This window comes from Curcuma longa, chromosome 10 (genome assembly GCF_044706935.1).
Source record: "Curcuma longa cultivar G26 ecotype Majalengka, Jawa Barat chromosome 10, ITB_CL_G26_1.1, whole genome shotgun sequence".
Classification (NCBI taxonomy): Eukaryota; Viridiplantae; Streptophyta; class Magnoliopsida; order Zingiberales; family Zingiberaceae; genus Curcuma; species Curcuma longa.
In genome coordinates, this window is record NC_133870.1 from 10495114 (window position 1) to 10512367 (window position 17254).

The 17254-nt window shown below is 39.3% G+C and overlaps 1 protein-coding gene and 1 pseudogene across 1 annotated transcript; one reads left to right on the forward strand and one right to left on the reverse strand.

Moving 5' to 3' along the window:
• Window positions 1-5230: 5230 nt before the first annotated feature.
• LOC141836396 (metal tolerance protein 7-like) lies at window positions 5231-7135 on the forward strand. The gene is made up of 6 exons (XM_074723881.1): window positions 5231-5641; window positions 5743-5855; window positions 5935-6180; window positions 6244-6324; window positions 6413-6643; window positions 6745-7135. The coding sequence occupies exons 1-6, from the start codon at window positions 5386-5388 to the stop codon at window positions 7093-7095; spliced, it is 1278 nt and encodes a 425-aa protein (XP_074579982.1). The 5' UTR covers window positions 5231-5385; the 3' UTR covers window positions 7096-7135.
• A 3652-nt stretch (window positions 7136-10787) lies between these two features.
• LOC141835625 (uncharacterized) lies at window positions 10788-16299 on the reverse strand (annotated as a pseudogene).
• Window positions 16300-17254: the final 955 nt, after the last annotated feature.

Consider the following 17254-nt stretch of genomic DNA (forward strand, 5'->3'; position numbering starts at 1 on the left):
AGGTGATAAGCCAGCAAGGAAACTCATGATAGCCATCTGCTCTCGTTGACGTTGTTGAACCTTCACATCAGGACTAAAAGGTAGTAGCATATTAAGCTCCTCATATGTCTTTTTGAACGCCATAAAATAATTAATTAGAGGTTGATCTTGTTTTTCCACACGATAAAAAACTTTACAAACCTCATACATATGGGTGAGATTTCCTTTCCCAGAGTACAAAAAATCTAGATAATCCATCAATTCTTTAACAAATTCACAGTGATTAATCAACTCAATTACCTCATTATCAATGCAATTCCGAATCTGAAGAAATAAGCGAGCATCTTCTCTGAGTCATGTCTGTTTTGAATCATCTTGTGGTGGATCATCGGTCAAATGTCCATCTTTGTCAATACTTCATAAATAAAGACGGACAGTTTTACTCCAATCCAAATAGTTTGAACCATTTAACTTATAATCTGTAATTTTAGACACCACGGGCACCATATCCATTACGATAGAAGGTTTATTTTCAGCCATAAGATTTTATTTATAAAAGAAGCCAAATAACTTATTGCTGAAAAATAGTTCCAAGTTCGAAGAAGAAAGCAAAGGTGTCTTACTGTCAGGGGAGGAATAAACCTTGTCACCGAAAAACTCTATAAAAGTAAGAAGACCAACGGAGCAAAAGGATGAACTCAATCTGGCCTAACGATAGATTCCTTGCTGTGGCAGAAACCGATATCTATACATCAGACCATATTGGAAGCATACCCATCAGGGAATTTGATTTGTTTCAACCAACTATATAAAACTTGCTTACCTTCTTTGTCTAATGTATATAACAAGTCTTTGAAAATTAATTTGTTGCTTCATTCTAATGTAACTCAGGTTTGTTAATCAGTCTTTTTAATTTCTCACGTGATTTTATAGTGTCTTCAGTTCTTCCAAGAACATTCATCACTATATTGAAGATATTATTAAAAAAAAATTTCTCGATATGCATCACATCTAAATTATGTCGAATCAATAAATACTTCTAATATGTCAGCTTCCAAAAAATATTTCTTTTCTTCCAACTACATTTGCACATCCTAACAATGTATTTATTTATCTCATCAGAATTAGACTCATATACTAGTAGGAATCTATAACTGTCTATTTGGTCAATGATTTCTGCACCTAACTTGATTATTGGAGGAAGTTTTTTGACTACAATATTCTTTAGGAAATTTCTCTTATTTCTCTTGAAAGGGTGTTCAACTGGTAAAAATTTACGGTTATTATCAAACTAAGATACCTTTCCACTGCATAGTAAAGAAAATGCATCAGACTCTATCATGCAATGTGGGCATGCTAACTTACCAGTTGTGCTCCATCTCGACAACATTGAGTATGTTGAAAAATCACTAATTGTCCATAATAAGGCAGCATGCAAGGTAAAATTGGCTATACTTGCAACATCATAAGTCTTTGATCCTACATTTTATAATTCATTCAACTTGACAATCAGAGGTTATAAGAAAACATCTATCTTCTCTTTCAGATTCGTTGGATCTGAAATAGACACAGTCAGAAATATAAATTCGTCTTTTATACACATCCATGACGGTAAATTATAGGGTGTCAATTTATAACTGGTCAAGATAAATATTACTGTCCCGACTGATCAAATGGTTGAAATCCATTTGTAGAAAATCCCAATCTCACATTACGTGATTCCATCGCAAAGGAGGAAAATGCTGTATCAAAATATTTTCATGCAAGAGAGTCACAGGATGACACATTATACTTCCTTCGTGCATATGTTCATGATACCACCTCATGTGATAAGCTGTCGTGGCAGATCCATACAAGCGTTGAAGTCTAGCAATTAATGGGAAGTAATACATAACCTTCCATGCAATATTTTTCTTTTTCTTCCTTGTTATGCGACTACGATGCTTATAACGAGGGTGAGTATAGATTCTGCATTCAATCAGTTTACTGTCTTCATTTTAATATATCATGTAGTTGTTTATACAACAATCAATCTTCTCTACAGATAAACCTAAACCTCTCACCAATTTTTTTGTACTGTATAAACTATCAACCATTTGGTGATCAATAGGGAAAAACTTTGACATCAATTGACAAATGTCATTGTAACATCGTTATGAGAAATAATGATCTGCCTTAATATTCAATAACCTTGCAGTAGCTGATAGTTGGGAATGACCAAATGGAATACCTTCCCATACTTCTCTTTCACTAGCCTTTAACATGTTATATAGTTGATGAACTTCATGTGTTCGTATTTCATCTACATTGGAATGCTTAACTACATTCATCGTGATCATAAATCGTTGATTACATCACATTCTCATTAAATGTTGATTCTTCTAAAGCAGTTGTGTCAGATGAAGAAGCAATCGAAGTTTCAATGGGATCAACAGATAAGGCTTCCAATGACAGTACCAGTTGTAGTAATTTGGAACAAAATCATTTCTATATATATGTACTTTCACGGTATCCTCATCATGGAAAATTTTATTTTTTATGTTTGCAATAATTACACGGGCAATGTAACTCTGCACCATTTATATATTTTGGATGACTCTTAGCGAAGTTCACAAACTCTTCAATATTCTAATATAATATTCAAGTCGGATAAATCTATTTTCTAATATATTGTACATCTAAGCTTTATTTATATATACATTGTAACCTTCTGCAATAATACATTTTCATTGAATAGAAATAATATGTAAAACTAAACACGCAGATAGTTTAAACTAATTCTTAAACACTTAGACTTAATACTATCAATAATATTTAAACTTAAATTAAACATTCAATTTGAGTTTGAACCTTAATATTGTGGCCAGTCAAGCCATCGATTGTGAGGTTACAGCCGACCAAGCTACCGAGTGGCCGACCTAGTTTGAGTTTGAATCTTAATATTACGGCTAGCTAAGCCATCGATTGCGAGGTTGGGGCCGACCAAGCTACCGAGTAACCAAACTATGTAAAGTTTAATTAAATTATTAAAACCTTAATATGTTGATATTTGATGTACAAAAAAATTATTCTATTCATAGGTAGATAATTATTTAATGTTGGTATTTGATGTAGAAAAAAAAGATCTATTCTATTCATAGGTTCTACTTTGGTATTGTGCACTAACAATCATATAATTCAAATTCAACAGTATTAACATCATTACAATCATCTAGTGTCAATAAGTATACAAATCCAATCATATGATATTTTATTTTGTATATGAAAATTACACATAAATGACAGAAAAATAGCACTTATAATTTTCTACAAAAATGGAGGAAGAAGAAGTTCTGGCTTCTCAAAGTCTCTCAAATGACGTCTCTCGGACAACTGCGGGGAGAGGAGTTACATATTAAAACAAACACAAGTATACTACGCTTTAAAAATCCTAAACCTTAATATCATACCCAACATGCAAAGACGACACGAAGACAAAAGGCTGATCGAGCTCGCCCAAGCCAGGCCCGACCCCAACGAGCTCGACCAAGCGTGAACAAACACTCGGCAAGCTTGGCTAGGCCGGGTTCGACGTCGACGAGCTTAGCCAAGCCCGACATTGACAAGCTCGGTTAGGTAGGGCCCGACGCTGGCGAGCTTGCCCAGGCCAAGCCCAACGCTGAAGAGCTCGGCCAGACCTAAATAGACGCTAGTGAGCTCAGTCAGGTCAGACCCGAACTTGACGAGCTCGGCCAGGCCACCCTGACGCCACGAGCTCGGACCCGAACACCGCGACCTCAGCCAGGTCGGGCCTGAACCAGGCGAGCTCGGTTAGGGCAGGCTAGACGTTGGTTAGCTCACCTAGGGCTGGCCCGACGCTGGTTAGCTCGCCTAGGCCGGGCTCAACGTCGGTGAGCATGCCCAGGCTAGGCTCGACATTGGCAAACCCTAAACCCTAAAACGATGGGAGAGGAGAGAGGAGCTTACCGGCGAGGCGGAGACTTGGGAATGCCAAAGACTCAGGAACGCGTTGGAGACTCGGGAAGGTGGGGGACTCGGGAACGCCGACGCCGGGAGATCGGGAGAGGGAGAGATTGGGACTACGCGAGGGGAAAAAATTGGGGTTGAAAATTTTAAAAATCATGATTTTAGCGACGAAAATTAAATCTATCACTAAATTAGCGACAAAAGCTAATTTTCGTCACTATATTAGCAATGGAAATCAAGTTTTATCGCTAATATAACGATGAAAAATAAACTTCCATCGCTATATTAACGACAGAAATTAATTTTCATCGCTAAAATATAAAATAATGATATCAATTTATTTCTGTTGCTATATTAGCGATAGAAATAAACTTTCATCGCTAATTCTGTCACTAAATCTAAATTTTCTAATAGAGAATGTCTTATTATTATTTGATATCTAAAATAGCACTATGTACTTCACTTTAAAATAGCTTTACTAAAACTTTAACTTGCACCCTAAATTCTTTAGAACCATGTAAAAAAAGTTTTGATTAAAATGAATAATTTAATTATAAAGATAGACTTTTTTATTAGATAAATTTAAAATACAATTTATATATATTTAAAGATTGATTTATAAAATATTCATTCTATGGAATTCAAATTGTAATATTCTATCTTTTTGGATCATTTTGATCATAAACCTAAAAAAGATTATAATTTTTGATTCAAATTAATCAAAGAATTTATAATATATATATATATATATATATATATATATTAAATTAAAATTTATTCAAAGATGTATATTTATTATATCGAGTTCCATGACAGCTCAATCAATTAAAAAAATATAATTTAAATTTAATCCTTTATATTAAATTTCGTGTCTTCCCTACGTCAGACTCCCAAAGAGACACGTGGGTGGGTGCGGGAAGCGTATCTTTATTGCTATCCTACGCCGAGATGAGAGGGCGAATTAATTGTTTATTGCAAGGGTAAAGCAGAGCAACGCAATTAAATCCTTGCTCTGTGCCTGCGCTGTTCTTGCCTTCTTCCTTGTTCCTACCTCAATCCTTGCTCATCTCCACCTAAAATCGCACCTACTCACAGTAAATTATCGAAAAGGACATTCACAGATCAAACCCACAATTATAAAACTATTCTCTGCAATGAGACGTGAGCCATGCGCGATCTACCGGATAAGCTCTGGCAGACACAGTTTAAAATGACGAAACTCGTCGACCTCGTCGTCGTCGGCGTGTCACGGCCAATCAGAACCTAAACCACTTCCGTGTTCCTCTCTTATTTGAGCAATAGGTCAATAGGAAAACGCCGGGGTTCGCGGCAGTCGTCGTCTCCGGCAGGCTTTATCTGCTGACGACCTTTCCACTTCAGCTAGCTAGCGGCTCCACCCACGTACCGTTCGTTTATTATATTGAGTTTTATAGTCGGGAGATGATTAAGAAGCGATCGATCGATCGATGCGGCTGCGGAGAAGAGGAATTAATTCGTCGGCCGAGGAGAATGGCAGTGGAGTTGCAGAGCGAGTCGATGGACTACCGGGTGGAGCTGCTGTCGCCGGTGAGGCTGGAGGGGGAAGCGTCGATGATGGCGGCTACGCCGAGTTGGAGGATCAATGTGAACGACTTCCCGGTGCCGGAGCAGCCCAAGGCTCCGCCGCTTGCTTCCAGAGTCCTACGCAGGTTCCACGGTACACTGATCTTTCTCTTGCGTACATGTAATTAACATCAGTTTATTGTCTATAATATACAGAATAGTTTTCGCCATTGATGAGTTCCTTTGCTTCTTCAGGCAAAGAAAGAAAACTAGCTAAGTTCTATAGGAAGCAAGGGCAGCTCCTTGATGGATTCAGCAAGATGGATAACTTGAACGAGTTAGGCTACTTAAATGAAGCTCCCACGCAGGTTTCCTTATTCACTTTCCTTTTTTTCCCATCTAAAATAGTGTTCAATCAATAGTTGAGACACACAACACAATCTACAGGAAGAACTACAAGACTTGGCCAAGAGTGAAAGGTTCGCCATCCACCTATCGAACGCAGTGAACTTGATCCTTTTCGCATCCAAAGTGCTGGCTTCGATCGAGAGCAGATCCATGGCGGTGATCGCCTCGACTCTGGACTCTCTGCTGGACTTGCTCTCGGGCTTCATCCTTTGGTTCACGGCGCACGCCATGAAGAAGCCCAATCACTACCGCTATCCCATCGGCAAGAACAGGATGCAGCCTGTGGTATAGCTAACTGGACCTAGCTCACTCCTTAGCTTTTAAACTAAACTAAACATGATCTTGCAGGGCATCGTTGTCTTCGCTTCAGTGATGGGCACTCTCGGCCTGCAAGTGCTCTTGGAATCTGGCAGAGAACTCGTGACCAGCGTACGACCGGAGCCTGATCATCTTGTCGATCGTGCTTTCCACACGAGTAAATTAAACTAAATCGATCGGTTTCTTGTGAATCGCGCAGGACCATCCTGAGTTTGATCGCGTAAAAGAGCTGTGGATGGTGGGCAGCATGTCGTCCGTCACCCTGGTCAAGTTCTTCCTCATGCTCTACTGCCGCAGCTTCGAGAATGAAATCGTGCGGGCCTACGCGCAAGACCACTTATTCGACGTCATCACCAACTCCATCGGCTTGGTCGCCTCGCTGCTCGCCGTCCGGTACGCCTGGTGGATGGATCCCGTCGGCGCCATCCTGGTAATCGATCGACGTAGTGTACTCTGCTTGCAGTTTGCCGCCGGCCGGCCCTGTTTTGACGTACGGCGAAGATTTAGTGGTATCTATATATATGTGTGCAGATCGCGTTGTACACGATAGGGACGTGGGCGAAGACGGTGGTGGAGAACGTGTGGCTTCTGATCGGAAGGACGGCGCCGCCGGACTTCCTGGCGAAGCTGATATACCTGGTGTGGAACCACGACAGGAAGATAAAGCACATCGACACGGTGAGGGCGTACACGTTCGGGGCGCACTACTTTGCGGAGGTCGACATCGTGCTGCCGGCGGACATGCCGCTGAGCGAGGCGCACGACGTCGGGGAGGCGCTGCAGGAGAAGCTGGAGCAGCTGCCGGAGGTGGAGCGAGCCTTTGTGCACGTCGACTTTGAGTTCACGCACAGGCCGGAACACAAGCTCAGCCTTAGGCAATAATAATTAATTAATTATTAATTAATCCTGTCCCCGACTATTTATGAATATAAAAAAGATAATTAATTAATATGATAAAAAAAACTGTCCAAAAATAGAATAATGATGAATTCATAAAGAATTCCTTTCTAAAATTAATTGACATTTTTGCAAATCAATCTATCAATTTTCTAACATTAAAGAAATTTCTATACACTCCTAATTCTCACAATAGTCCAATTGGAGACTTACTTTAGCCTAAAATTTATTTTAGTTCAAGTTTAACTCAACTAACTTAGCTCCTACTTGAGTTCAAAACTTAGGTTCATACCCCACTCACCCAACTAAGGCTCTAGACTTAGGTTTTAATCCACCGTCGCATTGGGACAAAAGGACTCGCAAACAAAGATACAGATTGATTTGGATCAAATGTTGATGTAGTAGAAACTATTAAATCCGTTGATTCACACACGAAAATAGAAAATAATCTTCTAAAATCTGTTGATTCAATTGAAGAATACCAAGAATTAGAAAAAGCAAACTCATTGTTTTCAAAGAAGGAGAGGTGGTTGAAACTAAAATTGATTGAAAATTATCTCAAAATAACTAAACAGACATTTAAATAAACTCAAAATCCTAACTTAAACCCTAGACTCGAAAATTATTAAAAATAGTAATAAAAATATTCGTAGCCTTTGAAAATATCCTAAACGATGTCTTTTGAACTTGAAATCAATCCGTTACAAAGTCCACCCGGTAATAAATATAGATCTCTAAACGAGCTCTAATTTATTATAAATCGTGGATTGTTTTAATACCTAAATCAAAAGTTTTGATTTCTAAAAATTTATTCTACTGTTTTCGCATCAAATGCCAACAAACCAATTTCCACTCAAGAACATCAAGCAGGACTTTGTTTTATAAGTTGAACTTTTATTTTATAGACCACTATAAAATATGATTTCAATGAAATTTTAGCATCAGCTTAACTCAAAGATGTGAATCAGGGCATCAAACAAAATCAAACCTTAATTTCCCTTCTCTACGAATTTCTCTTTTTTTCTTTTTTTGTTCTTTTCCTATGAATACAGTTCCTTTTTTACCCATCAAGCTTAATAATGATAACTATTTACTTTGGAAAATACAATTTCTTCCTTTGCTTTGTGTTCATGACTTACTTGGTTATGTTGATGGTACTTCACCCCATCTCAAAAAGACAATCCATCTTATGCTATTTGGTTTAAGAAGGATAAGTTAGTCTTGACTTGATTAATCTCATCAATTATTGAGTCTATACTTCCTATCCTCGTGACGCTCAACACCTCTTGTAAGTTTGGGAAGCTCTTAATCGCACTTTTGCATCCCACTCACAAGCACGAGTTCTTCAGATTCGTCTACAACTACAATCTGTGCAACGAGGAGACACCTCAATCAATGACTATATGTCATCAATCAAGATAGTCTCTAACAACTTAGCTGTCATTGAACATCCTATCTCTAAAACAAAACTTTTAATGCATGTTCTTGCAGGTTTAGACCCTCAATATGATAGTTTTGTTCCAAGTGTCACGACTCGCATGGATAAGTGTCGCTCAAAACACTTCAAGGTATGTTATCGTCTCATGAAAACTTCTACAAATTCAATCTTAAAGGATGTCAAATTCTCTATCCTTATCGGCCCACATGACTAGTAAGCTCCACAACTTGATTGACACAATCAATCTTAGTCACAACATGATCATCAAAATCAGAGTGGAGGTAATAGAGGTCGAGGTCAAGGATGCTATCAGATTTGCCTTAACTATGGTTGTTCCGGTCAAATATCATGGATGATCAAGCCACCGGCCAAAATCGATCTGATGTACACGCTCCTCGGAGATAGCTATCGGAAGAGATAAAGAGATTTGAAAAATACTCAAAAAAAAAGTTAGAATAACACTGGGGAGGAATCCCAACAAGTCACTTTGACGCTTAAGTTAGGGTTTTATATGAGGAAGGAGATTAAGGACATGGGGAAGTTAGGATTTTGTATGTGCATATTTGTGCCCATGGGTATGGACAATCTTTTATAAAGTTGATCTCCGAAACATCAACGTCTACTTAAGAAATATTTTGAGATATGTATTTCCGTTCCGATATACGCGTTCCAATTATCCATGTCTTCTGAGATATTTTTCTTATTCTCCGGATGAAATAGTCTTAGGGTTTCATAATCTTAAGGATGAACCAGCATTATGGGCCCCGCTTGAGATTAGTAGAGGATGAGGTCGGCGTTGCTTCGACTGACAACTCATCATGACTTTACCCCCATGTAACACGTGGAGGTAACAGATTTCCATCTCATCACAAGCATTCCCAATTAGTCTAGTCAAAAGAGGTGTATCCCGACTTACTGAACTGTGTTGAGTTGTCGTTGAGATACCTTGATGAAATATCATCGCTCTGCCACATATGGATGAAGTGGTCATAATAGGATCTCAAGCTTGGAGTTAGGCTATGTCACGAGCTCGAAGCTCAGTATTTCCTGCTTATCATAAGACTATGTCACGAGCTTGGAGCTCGATGCTCCATGCCTGTCGTAAGGTTATGTCGTGAGCTCGGGGCTCAGTGCTCCATGCCCGTTGTAAGGCTATGTCACGAGCTTGGTGCTCCGTGTCTATTATAAGGCTATGTTGTGAGCTCAAGGCTCAATGCTCTATATCTGTCATAAGACTATATCACGAGCTCGGGGCTCGGAGCTCGGAGCTCTAGGCTTATTGTAAGGCTAAGTCATGAGATAAGGGCTCTAGGTCTTACGTAAGGCTAAGTCGTAAGCTCGGGGCTCGGTGCTCCGTGCCTATTGTAAGGTTATGTCGCGAGCTCAGGGCTCGATGCTCTATGCTTGCCGTAAGACTATATCATGAGCTCGAGGCTCGGTGCTCCAGGTCTGTCGTAAGGCTAAGTCGTGAGATCAGGGCTCTAGGTCTGACGTAAGGCTAAGTCATAAGCCCGAGGTTCGGTGCTCCAGGCCTGTCGTAAGGCTAAGTCATGATCTCGGGGCTCCAGGCCTATTATAAGGCTAAGTCACGAGTTCGGAGATCGGGGCTCGATGCTCCAGGCCTGTTGTAAGTCTAAGTCGCGAGCTTGAGGCTCGGTGCTCCAAGCTTGTCATAAGCTTAAGTCGTGAGCTTGGAGCTCGATGCTCTAGGCCTGTCGTAAGGCTAAGTTGCGAGTTTAAGACTCAATACTCTAGGCCTGTAGTAAGGCTAAGTCGTGAGCTCAGAGCTCGGTGTTCTAGGCTTGTCATAAGTCTAAATCGTGAGCTTGGAGCTCGGTGCTCCAGGCTTGTTGTAAGACTAAGTCGCGAACTCGGGGCTTAATGCTTCAAGCTTGTAATAAGATTATGTTGCGAGCTTGGGGCTCAGTGCTCCGTGCCTGTTGTAAGTTGCAAGCGCGGGGCTCGGTGCTTCGTGCTTGTTGTAAGACAATGTCACGAGCTCGGGGCTTGGTGCTCCATGCCTATCGTAAGGCTATGTAGCAAGCTCGGAGCTCGGTGCTCCACACTTGTCGAAAGGCTATGTCGCGAGCTCGGGGCTCGGTGCTTTGTGCCTATCGTAAAACTATGTCACGAGCTTGGGTCTCAGTGCTTTGTGTCTATCGTAAGGCCAGGTCACGCGTTCAATCTCATGACTCCCAAATACTTGTGGTGTCAGACAGAAGAATGACTTGATCCGCGACTATATCCTAGTTGGAAGAGAATAAAATACCCGATCTCAAAATTGAGATTATGAAAGATATATAATACCTAAAGCGACGAGCCAAAACATTCATCTCAACAAGCCACAGTGTAGGGATCTTTTGTGAAAAATAATAAATAAACATAGCAGAACAAAACCAATCCCTCTAGAGATCCATGCGAATGTAGTATACATGTTTGATCGAGTTGTCACCTTTGTTGCATTAATGGAACAACCCCGGCAACAACTTGATTTAATAGATCTCAGCACGATCAAAATGGTCGCGCCTCTTTGGTATCCACACGAACATGTCATTCGTTCATCGCATGAACTTAGCCTTCAGAGAAGAACCACCTTCATTGTGCTAGCAACTTGGATAGTTTTACCAAGAGTAGAAGAAGAGGAGACTAGAAGTGATCATGTACCAAATGCATAAAATTGACCTTTTGTGCCCATCTAATGAATACAAAAGGTCATCGAATGAATACAAATGGTCATCCAATGAATATAAAAGATTTTTGCCTTTTGCTCTCCTTTTCATCAATACTCTATTAATCTCTATTAATGGACATTAATCCTTTTTAGTGGTTGAGTCTAATCCAATGAGTCTAATTCAGATTGGACTTAATCCAATAATCTAATAGTTGGATCATTGAGTCTAACTCAATAAGTGTAACTCAGTTTAGACTTAAACCTATAATCTTAAGGTCTATCATATTTTAGTCAAACTAAAATATACCCATCTTCAAATCAATATGCTCTTTGTGTGTGACCCAATAGATTCTCATAATGTTGATAATGTATCTAAAATAATATTTTATATACATAAGTAATGAGTGTCATTTAACAATGTATCAATGCTACCCAAGTGATGAGAATGTCGAGATCCGACCTAACTTTTCTGTGTCTATTATCTTGTATAACTTAGTCCTTCTATCCTCGATATCTAGATTGATCCATGAGGCATAGACCGTGTCATCCCCTTATCAATCTTTATATTTCTTGATCTCTAAGTAGATTCATTTAACTAAATGAGCTCAATATCTCATATTGACTTATTTGAGTATGACCATGCATTTTAGTAGTCTTACTTAATCAAGAGACCTATAGATATCACTTCCGTTATATGGAAGGGATAGATCTCATCTACATCACTCATATCCCTCCGTATAATTTATTGCATACCTAATGATCGACTTTATAGTCCACCTTATTACATGTGACATTTATTGATACTAAAGTACACAACTTCTTACGTAGAGAACCGTAGTGACTTCAAGTCTAAGAACTATTTATACTAATAGTCACTATGATAATTTTTATGACACTCATATAACGATCCATGAAATATTCTCATGGAGGATTAATTCAGTACATACTCTCTAATATATACTTATGTGTCAACTTGATATCTTATATCCAGGACTTGTGAGATTAAGTCATTAGTTGACCTACATGCTAGTCTCAATGCATTAATATTGCCCTTGTATATTAAAGCTTAACTAAGAATAGTTAAGAGTAGTATTCTATATATATGTCTACAGCCTTCCACTATCAATTCAACCAATTGATACGTTATAAACTAGAACTTACTACTTTAGGATATTATTATACTTATTCATCTGGCACAGATTTGAAGTAAATATAATAATCATAAACTTTACCTTTTATTAATGAAATATGATACAAAAGTTTCCTTGTCAATCATCTCATATTTGGCTTTAGGGCTAACACTGACACGCAGCTCAGTCCATCGCTTCTCTAGATTGCTCTTGTCTGATGTGCTGGACAAATATGAATGAGCAAGCGACACCTTCCCCTCCTCATGGCTATAGGAGCTAGGTGATGGCTCCACGCCCGCTTCCTCCTTTATCGTCTTATCTCCTTTATATTCTTATCTTCTATTACAATGGGATAGAATGCTATGTTCATGGCGACGCCATCAACGACGTAAGCTACGTTTCCATGAGTCAAGGCAGTAACAAGGGGAGGAAGAGGCAACATTTGGGCAGGTGTGAAGGTGGAGATCAACATCGGAGGAGGAAGAGGAGTGGTAGTGGGTAAGGCCTTGGGGCGAGCTTGGCTAGAGGGGACGCAAGAGTTGGGGTGGAGACACTTGTTCCCTCTGCTACCAGGGGTGAGGGCACCTGTAGATGAGTAGGGGGACAAGGCGGCATAAGATGGGACACGTCGCGATCGTGGGGGGTGACGCGGGCTGGGTCCTATCCACGAGCACTACGAGCGAACATGATGCGAAACTTCTTACGCAAGTGTCGCAGCTTTCAAAGAGCTACAAGCAAGTGAAGGGTTGCTTCATGGACTCGAAGAAGCGGTCAAAAAATATGTTGAGGTCACGAGGGAAGACTAGGCCCTGGGACCAACATCCAAGGAGGCCTTGTAGAAATTGGATCTCGCTGGACTCCGATCGGACGTGCTGGAACTGAAATGGTAGGGCAGCGGCAATGCCAGGGATGGGGCTGATGTCTATAGAGGTGGCGTTGGCTTCCTCTGCTTTGGCGAAGCCATTATCGTCGTCGTCGAAGCAGGGGTCAAATGGATCGGAGGAGGTTGAGGGATTTGTGAAGGGGTCCAGAAAGGGAAAGGGTGTCTTCTTGCGCTTGATTGTGAGTTTGCGCGGGGGAGCGACGGGTGATGAATCAAGATGGATCGTGGTCGTGATCGAAGTAGCAGACGAAGGTTCATGGATCGATTGGATCTCTCTCCTGGTGGGTGCAGTAGTTGGTTTGGGGTTGGATTATTCGACGAGGCAAGGTGGCGAATTAAGATTGAGCACAGTTAGTTCTAAATTGAAAGTGGAACAAAAAGAGGGATGGATTAGGGTTGCGGGAAAAGTGGTGCAGATCTAGGGATTTTTTTGCCTTCCATAAAGCTAGATCTACGGGAAGAAATGGTCGTCGTGACTATATAGGCGACGGAGACAGCGATGAAACAAATGGTAGTCTTCGTCGTAAACTAGGGATTTTTTTAGTGTCATAGGCTATCATTTTACTGTAGTTTTTTCTCTGACGTAGTCATGGTTGTTATTGATTCTTCTGTTGTTAACCATCGTAGCATCTTGACTCAGATTTTTTACAGACAGCGCTAATTTATTTTGGCCAAATACCATGGATGATCAAGCTACCAGCCAATGAACAGATTGATGTACACTCTCCTTGGAGACAGTTGCTAGAAGAGATGAAGAGACCTAAAAAACACTCAAAAAGAGAGTTAGAATGACACTGGAAAGAGATTCCAACAAACCACTCTGACGCTCAAGTTAAGGTTTTATATGAGCTAGGAGATTAAAGATTTGGGGAAGTTAGAGTTTTGTGTGTGCATACATGTGCCAACAGATATGGACAACATTTTATAGAGTTGATCTTCGAAACATCAACGTCCGTTTAAAAAATATTCTAAGATACGTGCTTCTGTTCCAATACACGTGTTCCAATTGTTCATGTCTTCCGAGATATTTTTCTTATTCTCCAAGTGAAACAGTCTTAGAGTCTCTTAATCTTAAGGATGAACTGGCTTTATGGGACCCGCTTGAGTTGAGTATAGGATGAGGTTGATGCCACTTCGACAGACAACTCATCATGACTTTACCCCCGCGTGACACGTGGAGGTAATAGATTTCATCCACATCAATGGTCATTATGCTCAAAATTGTTATAAACATTTGATTCAAATTTTCCAAGAGGACCTACATCTTCAAATTGACCTCCACCCTCTTGACAATCTACAACTCAGTCATCTTATTCTAGAGCATTCTCATTTTCCATCCTTCCTAATATAGTTTCATCAGCTCCTAAGAACCTAGGATGACATTCAGATTCTGCAGCGACTCATCATGTTACACCGGAGTATAATATTCTCATAGAAGCTTCGCCTTATCATGGACCCGACATGGTACAGATAGGTAATGACTCAGGTTTGCAAATTACTCACCTTGGAAACATATCCTTTCACTCATGTGGTTGAACTTTTTGCATGGGCAACACTCTTCATGCTCCTTCTATCACCAAAAATTTACTTTTCATGCGTCAATTTGCTCTTGATAATAATGTGTTCTTTAAATTTCATGTTCACCATTGTCTTATGAAGGATCCTGCAATAGGAACTATTTTACTCTAAGGGAACATTAAAGACGGTCTCTATCATCTTCAACCCACCTCTCCCTTGGAAAACACAATGGCAAATTCTCTTGGCATTCATATCTTGGTCATTCATCTCTATGTATTGTTCAGAATATCATTAATCGGTATGGTTTACCAATTTTTTTAGCCTCCTCATCTCATTTATGAGAAGCTTGCATAAAAGCAAAATCTCATAAACTACCTTGTGTGTCTTCTACTCGCACCTCTAGTTTTCCTTTGAAAATTATTCACTCTGATGTATGGGGTTCTATCATATTCTATTTAATCAATATTTTCTTTATTATGTTATTTTTATTAATAACTTTAGCAAGTTCACTTGGATTTTTTTCCTATGAAAAGAAAATCTGATCTCTTTGATATTTTTTGTCATTTTCAAAAGTATGTTGAACACTACTTTGATCATAAAATACTCTCCCTTCATTTTGATTGGGGAGCATAGTATCAAATTCTTCATCGTCATCTTACCTCCTATGACATTCTTCATTAAGTCTCTTATCATCACACTCCTAAACAAAAATGGATTCGTCTAGAGGAAACATTGGCATGTAATTGAAACTGTCTTAGCTCTTCTTAATTATGTCCCAGTTCCACCTAAATTTTGGGATAACACCGTGCAAACCTTAGTCTAGCTTATCAATCGCTTACCTACTCTACAACTTCAAAACAAAACCCCCTTAGAAAGACTTTATAATCACCCTCAGATTACTCATTCTTCCGTATCTTTGGTTACGCATGTTATCTTTGATTATGACCTTACTCTAAACACAAGTTAAATCCCTCGCTCTCATTAATGTGTTTTCCTTAGTTATAGAAATTTACATCATGGGTACCCTTATCTACATATATCGACTGAGCGGATATATATATTTCTCGACATATTACTTTTAATGAGTCTCTCTTTCCATTTGTAGTTGTTCACTTAAATACTCCTTCGAATAATTAAGGCACCTTTCTGATTTCCCCTAATAGTATACCAAAACCCTCACAGGTTGTTACAACAAGACATACTCAAAGTCTAAGGGAGGATGGAGTTTTGGGTCCTGCTTCCTGTAGATCAACACCTAGTGATGTCCCACTCTCTAGTCCTGATTTTCATCTGTCTGACCACTGATCTCCGAGTAGTTCTGATGATGATACTCCTCATCATATGCTTTCTCTAAGTGAGATTTATGCTTGATGTCCACCAGTTTCCACCCATTATTCTCTTCCACGAGCTATAATTGCTTCTTCAAATTCTGTTGAACCGACTAGCTTTATACAGGCAGTCAAAGACCTAAATTGGCATGTTGTGATGGCTACAGAGTTTGATGTTCTTCTCGATAATGAAACTTGGAGCTTAGTTCCTCGTACGCCATCTATGAATATTGTGGACTCTAAATGGGTTTACCGAATCAAGTATCGCGCAAATGGATCCATTGAACATTACAAATATCACCATGTTGCTAAAGGTTTTAGACAACAATCAGGTATTAACTTTAATGATACTTTTAGTTCGGTTGTCAAAATTACAACTATCATATTGTTACTATTTATAACTATTAGCTCAAATTGGCCGATACGACAATTAGATGTTTCCAATGCTTTCTTTCATGATCAACTTGAAAAACTATATTTATGGAGCAACCATTAGGTTTCATCCACCTGCAACCTTCAACACATGTTTGTTAACTTTAAAAATCTATATATGGTCTTCGGCAAGCACCTCATGCATGGTTTCATCACCTATCTAATTAGCTTCACATTCAGGGATTTTTTAGCTCAAAAATTGACTCTTCCCTATTCTACAAATGCAATGAAAAATTTATCCTTTTTTCTAATTTACATGGATGATATTTTAATAATAGACAATGATCACGAAAACATCACTTCTTTACTCCATTTTCTTAATCAAGAGTTTCCTATTCGGGATCTCGACGATGCTCTCTTTTTCCTTGGCAATGAGTTTCTTCCACATTCTAAAGGTTGTCTTCTCTTTCAGAGCAAATATATTATTGAACTTCTTTAACGAGCTAAAATGGATGATGCACATTGTTTTATCTCCACATCGATCATTGAAAGAGTATTTATGCACCTTCATCCTCTCCTTTAATGGCTAACCCCCAGATCTACTGAAGTATTATTGGTGTCCTATAATATGTCACCATCACACAATCCGACATTGCTTTTGTAGTTAATCGTGTCTGTCAATTTATACATTCTCCTACTGAGCACTATTGGGAAGGTGTTAAAAGAATTCTTCACTATCTTAAAGACATAATTTTATATGGTCTTCTTTTATTCGTTAATCCTCACTACAGTTAAATGTTGAGG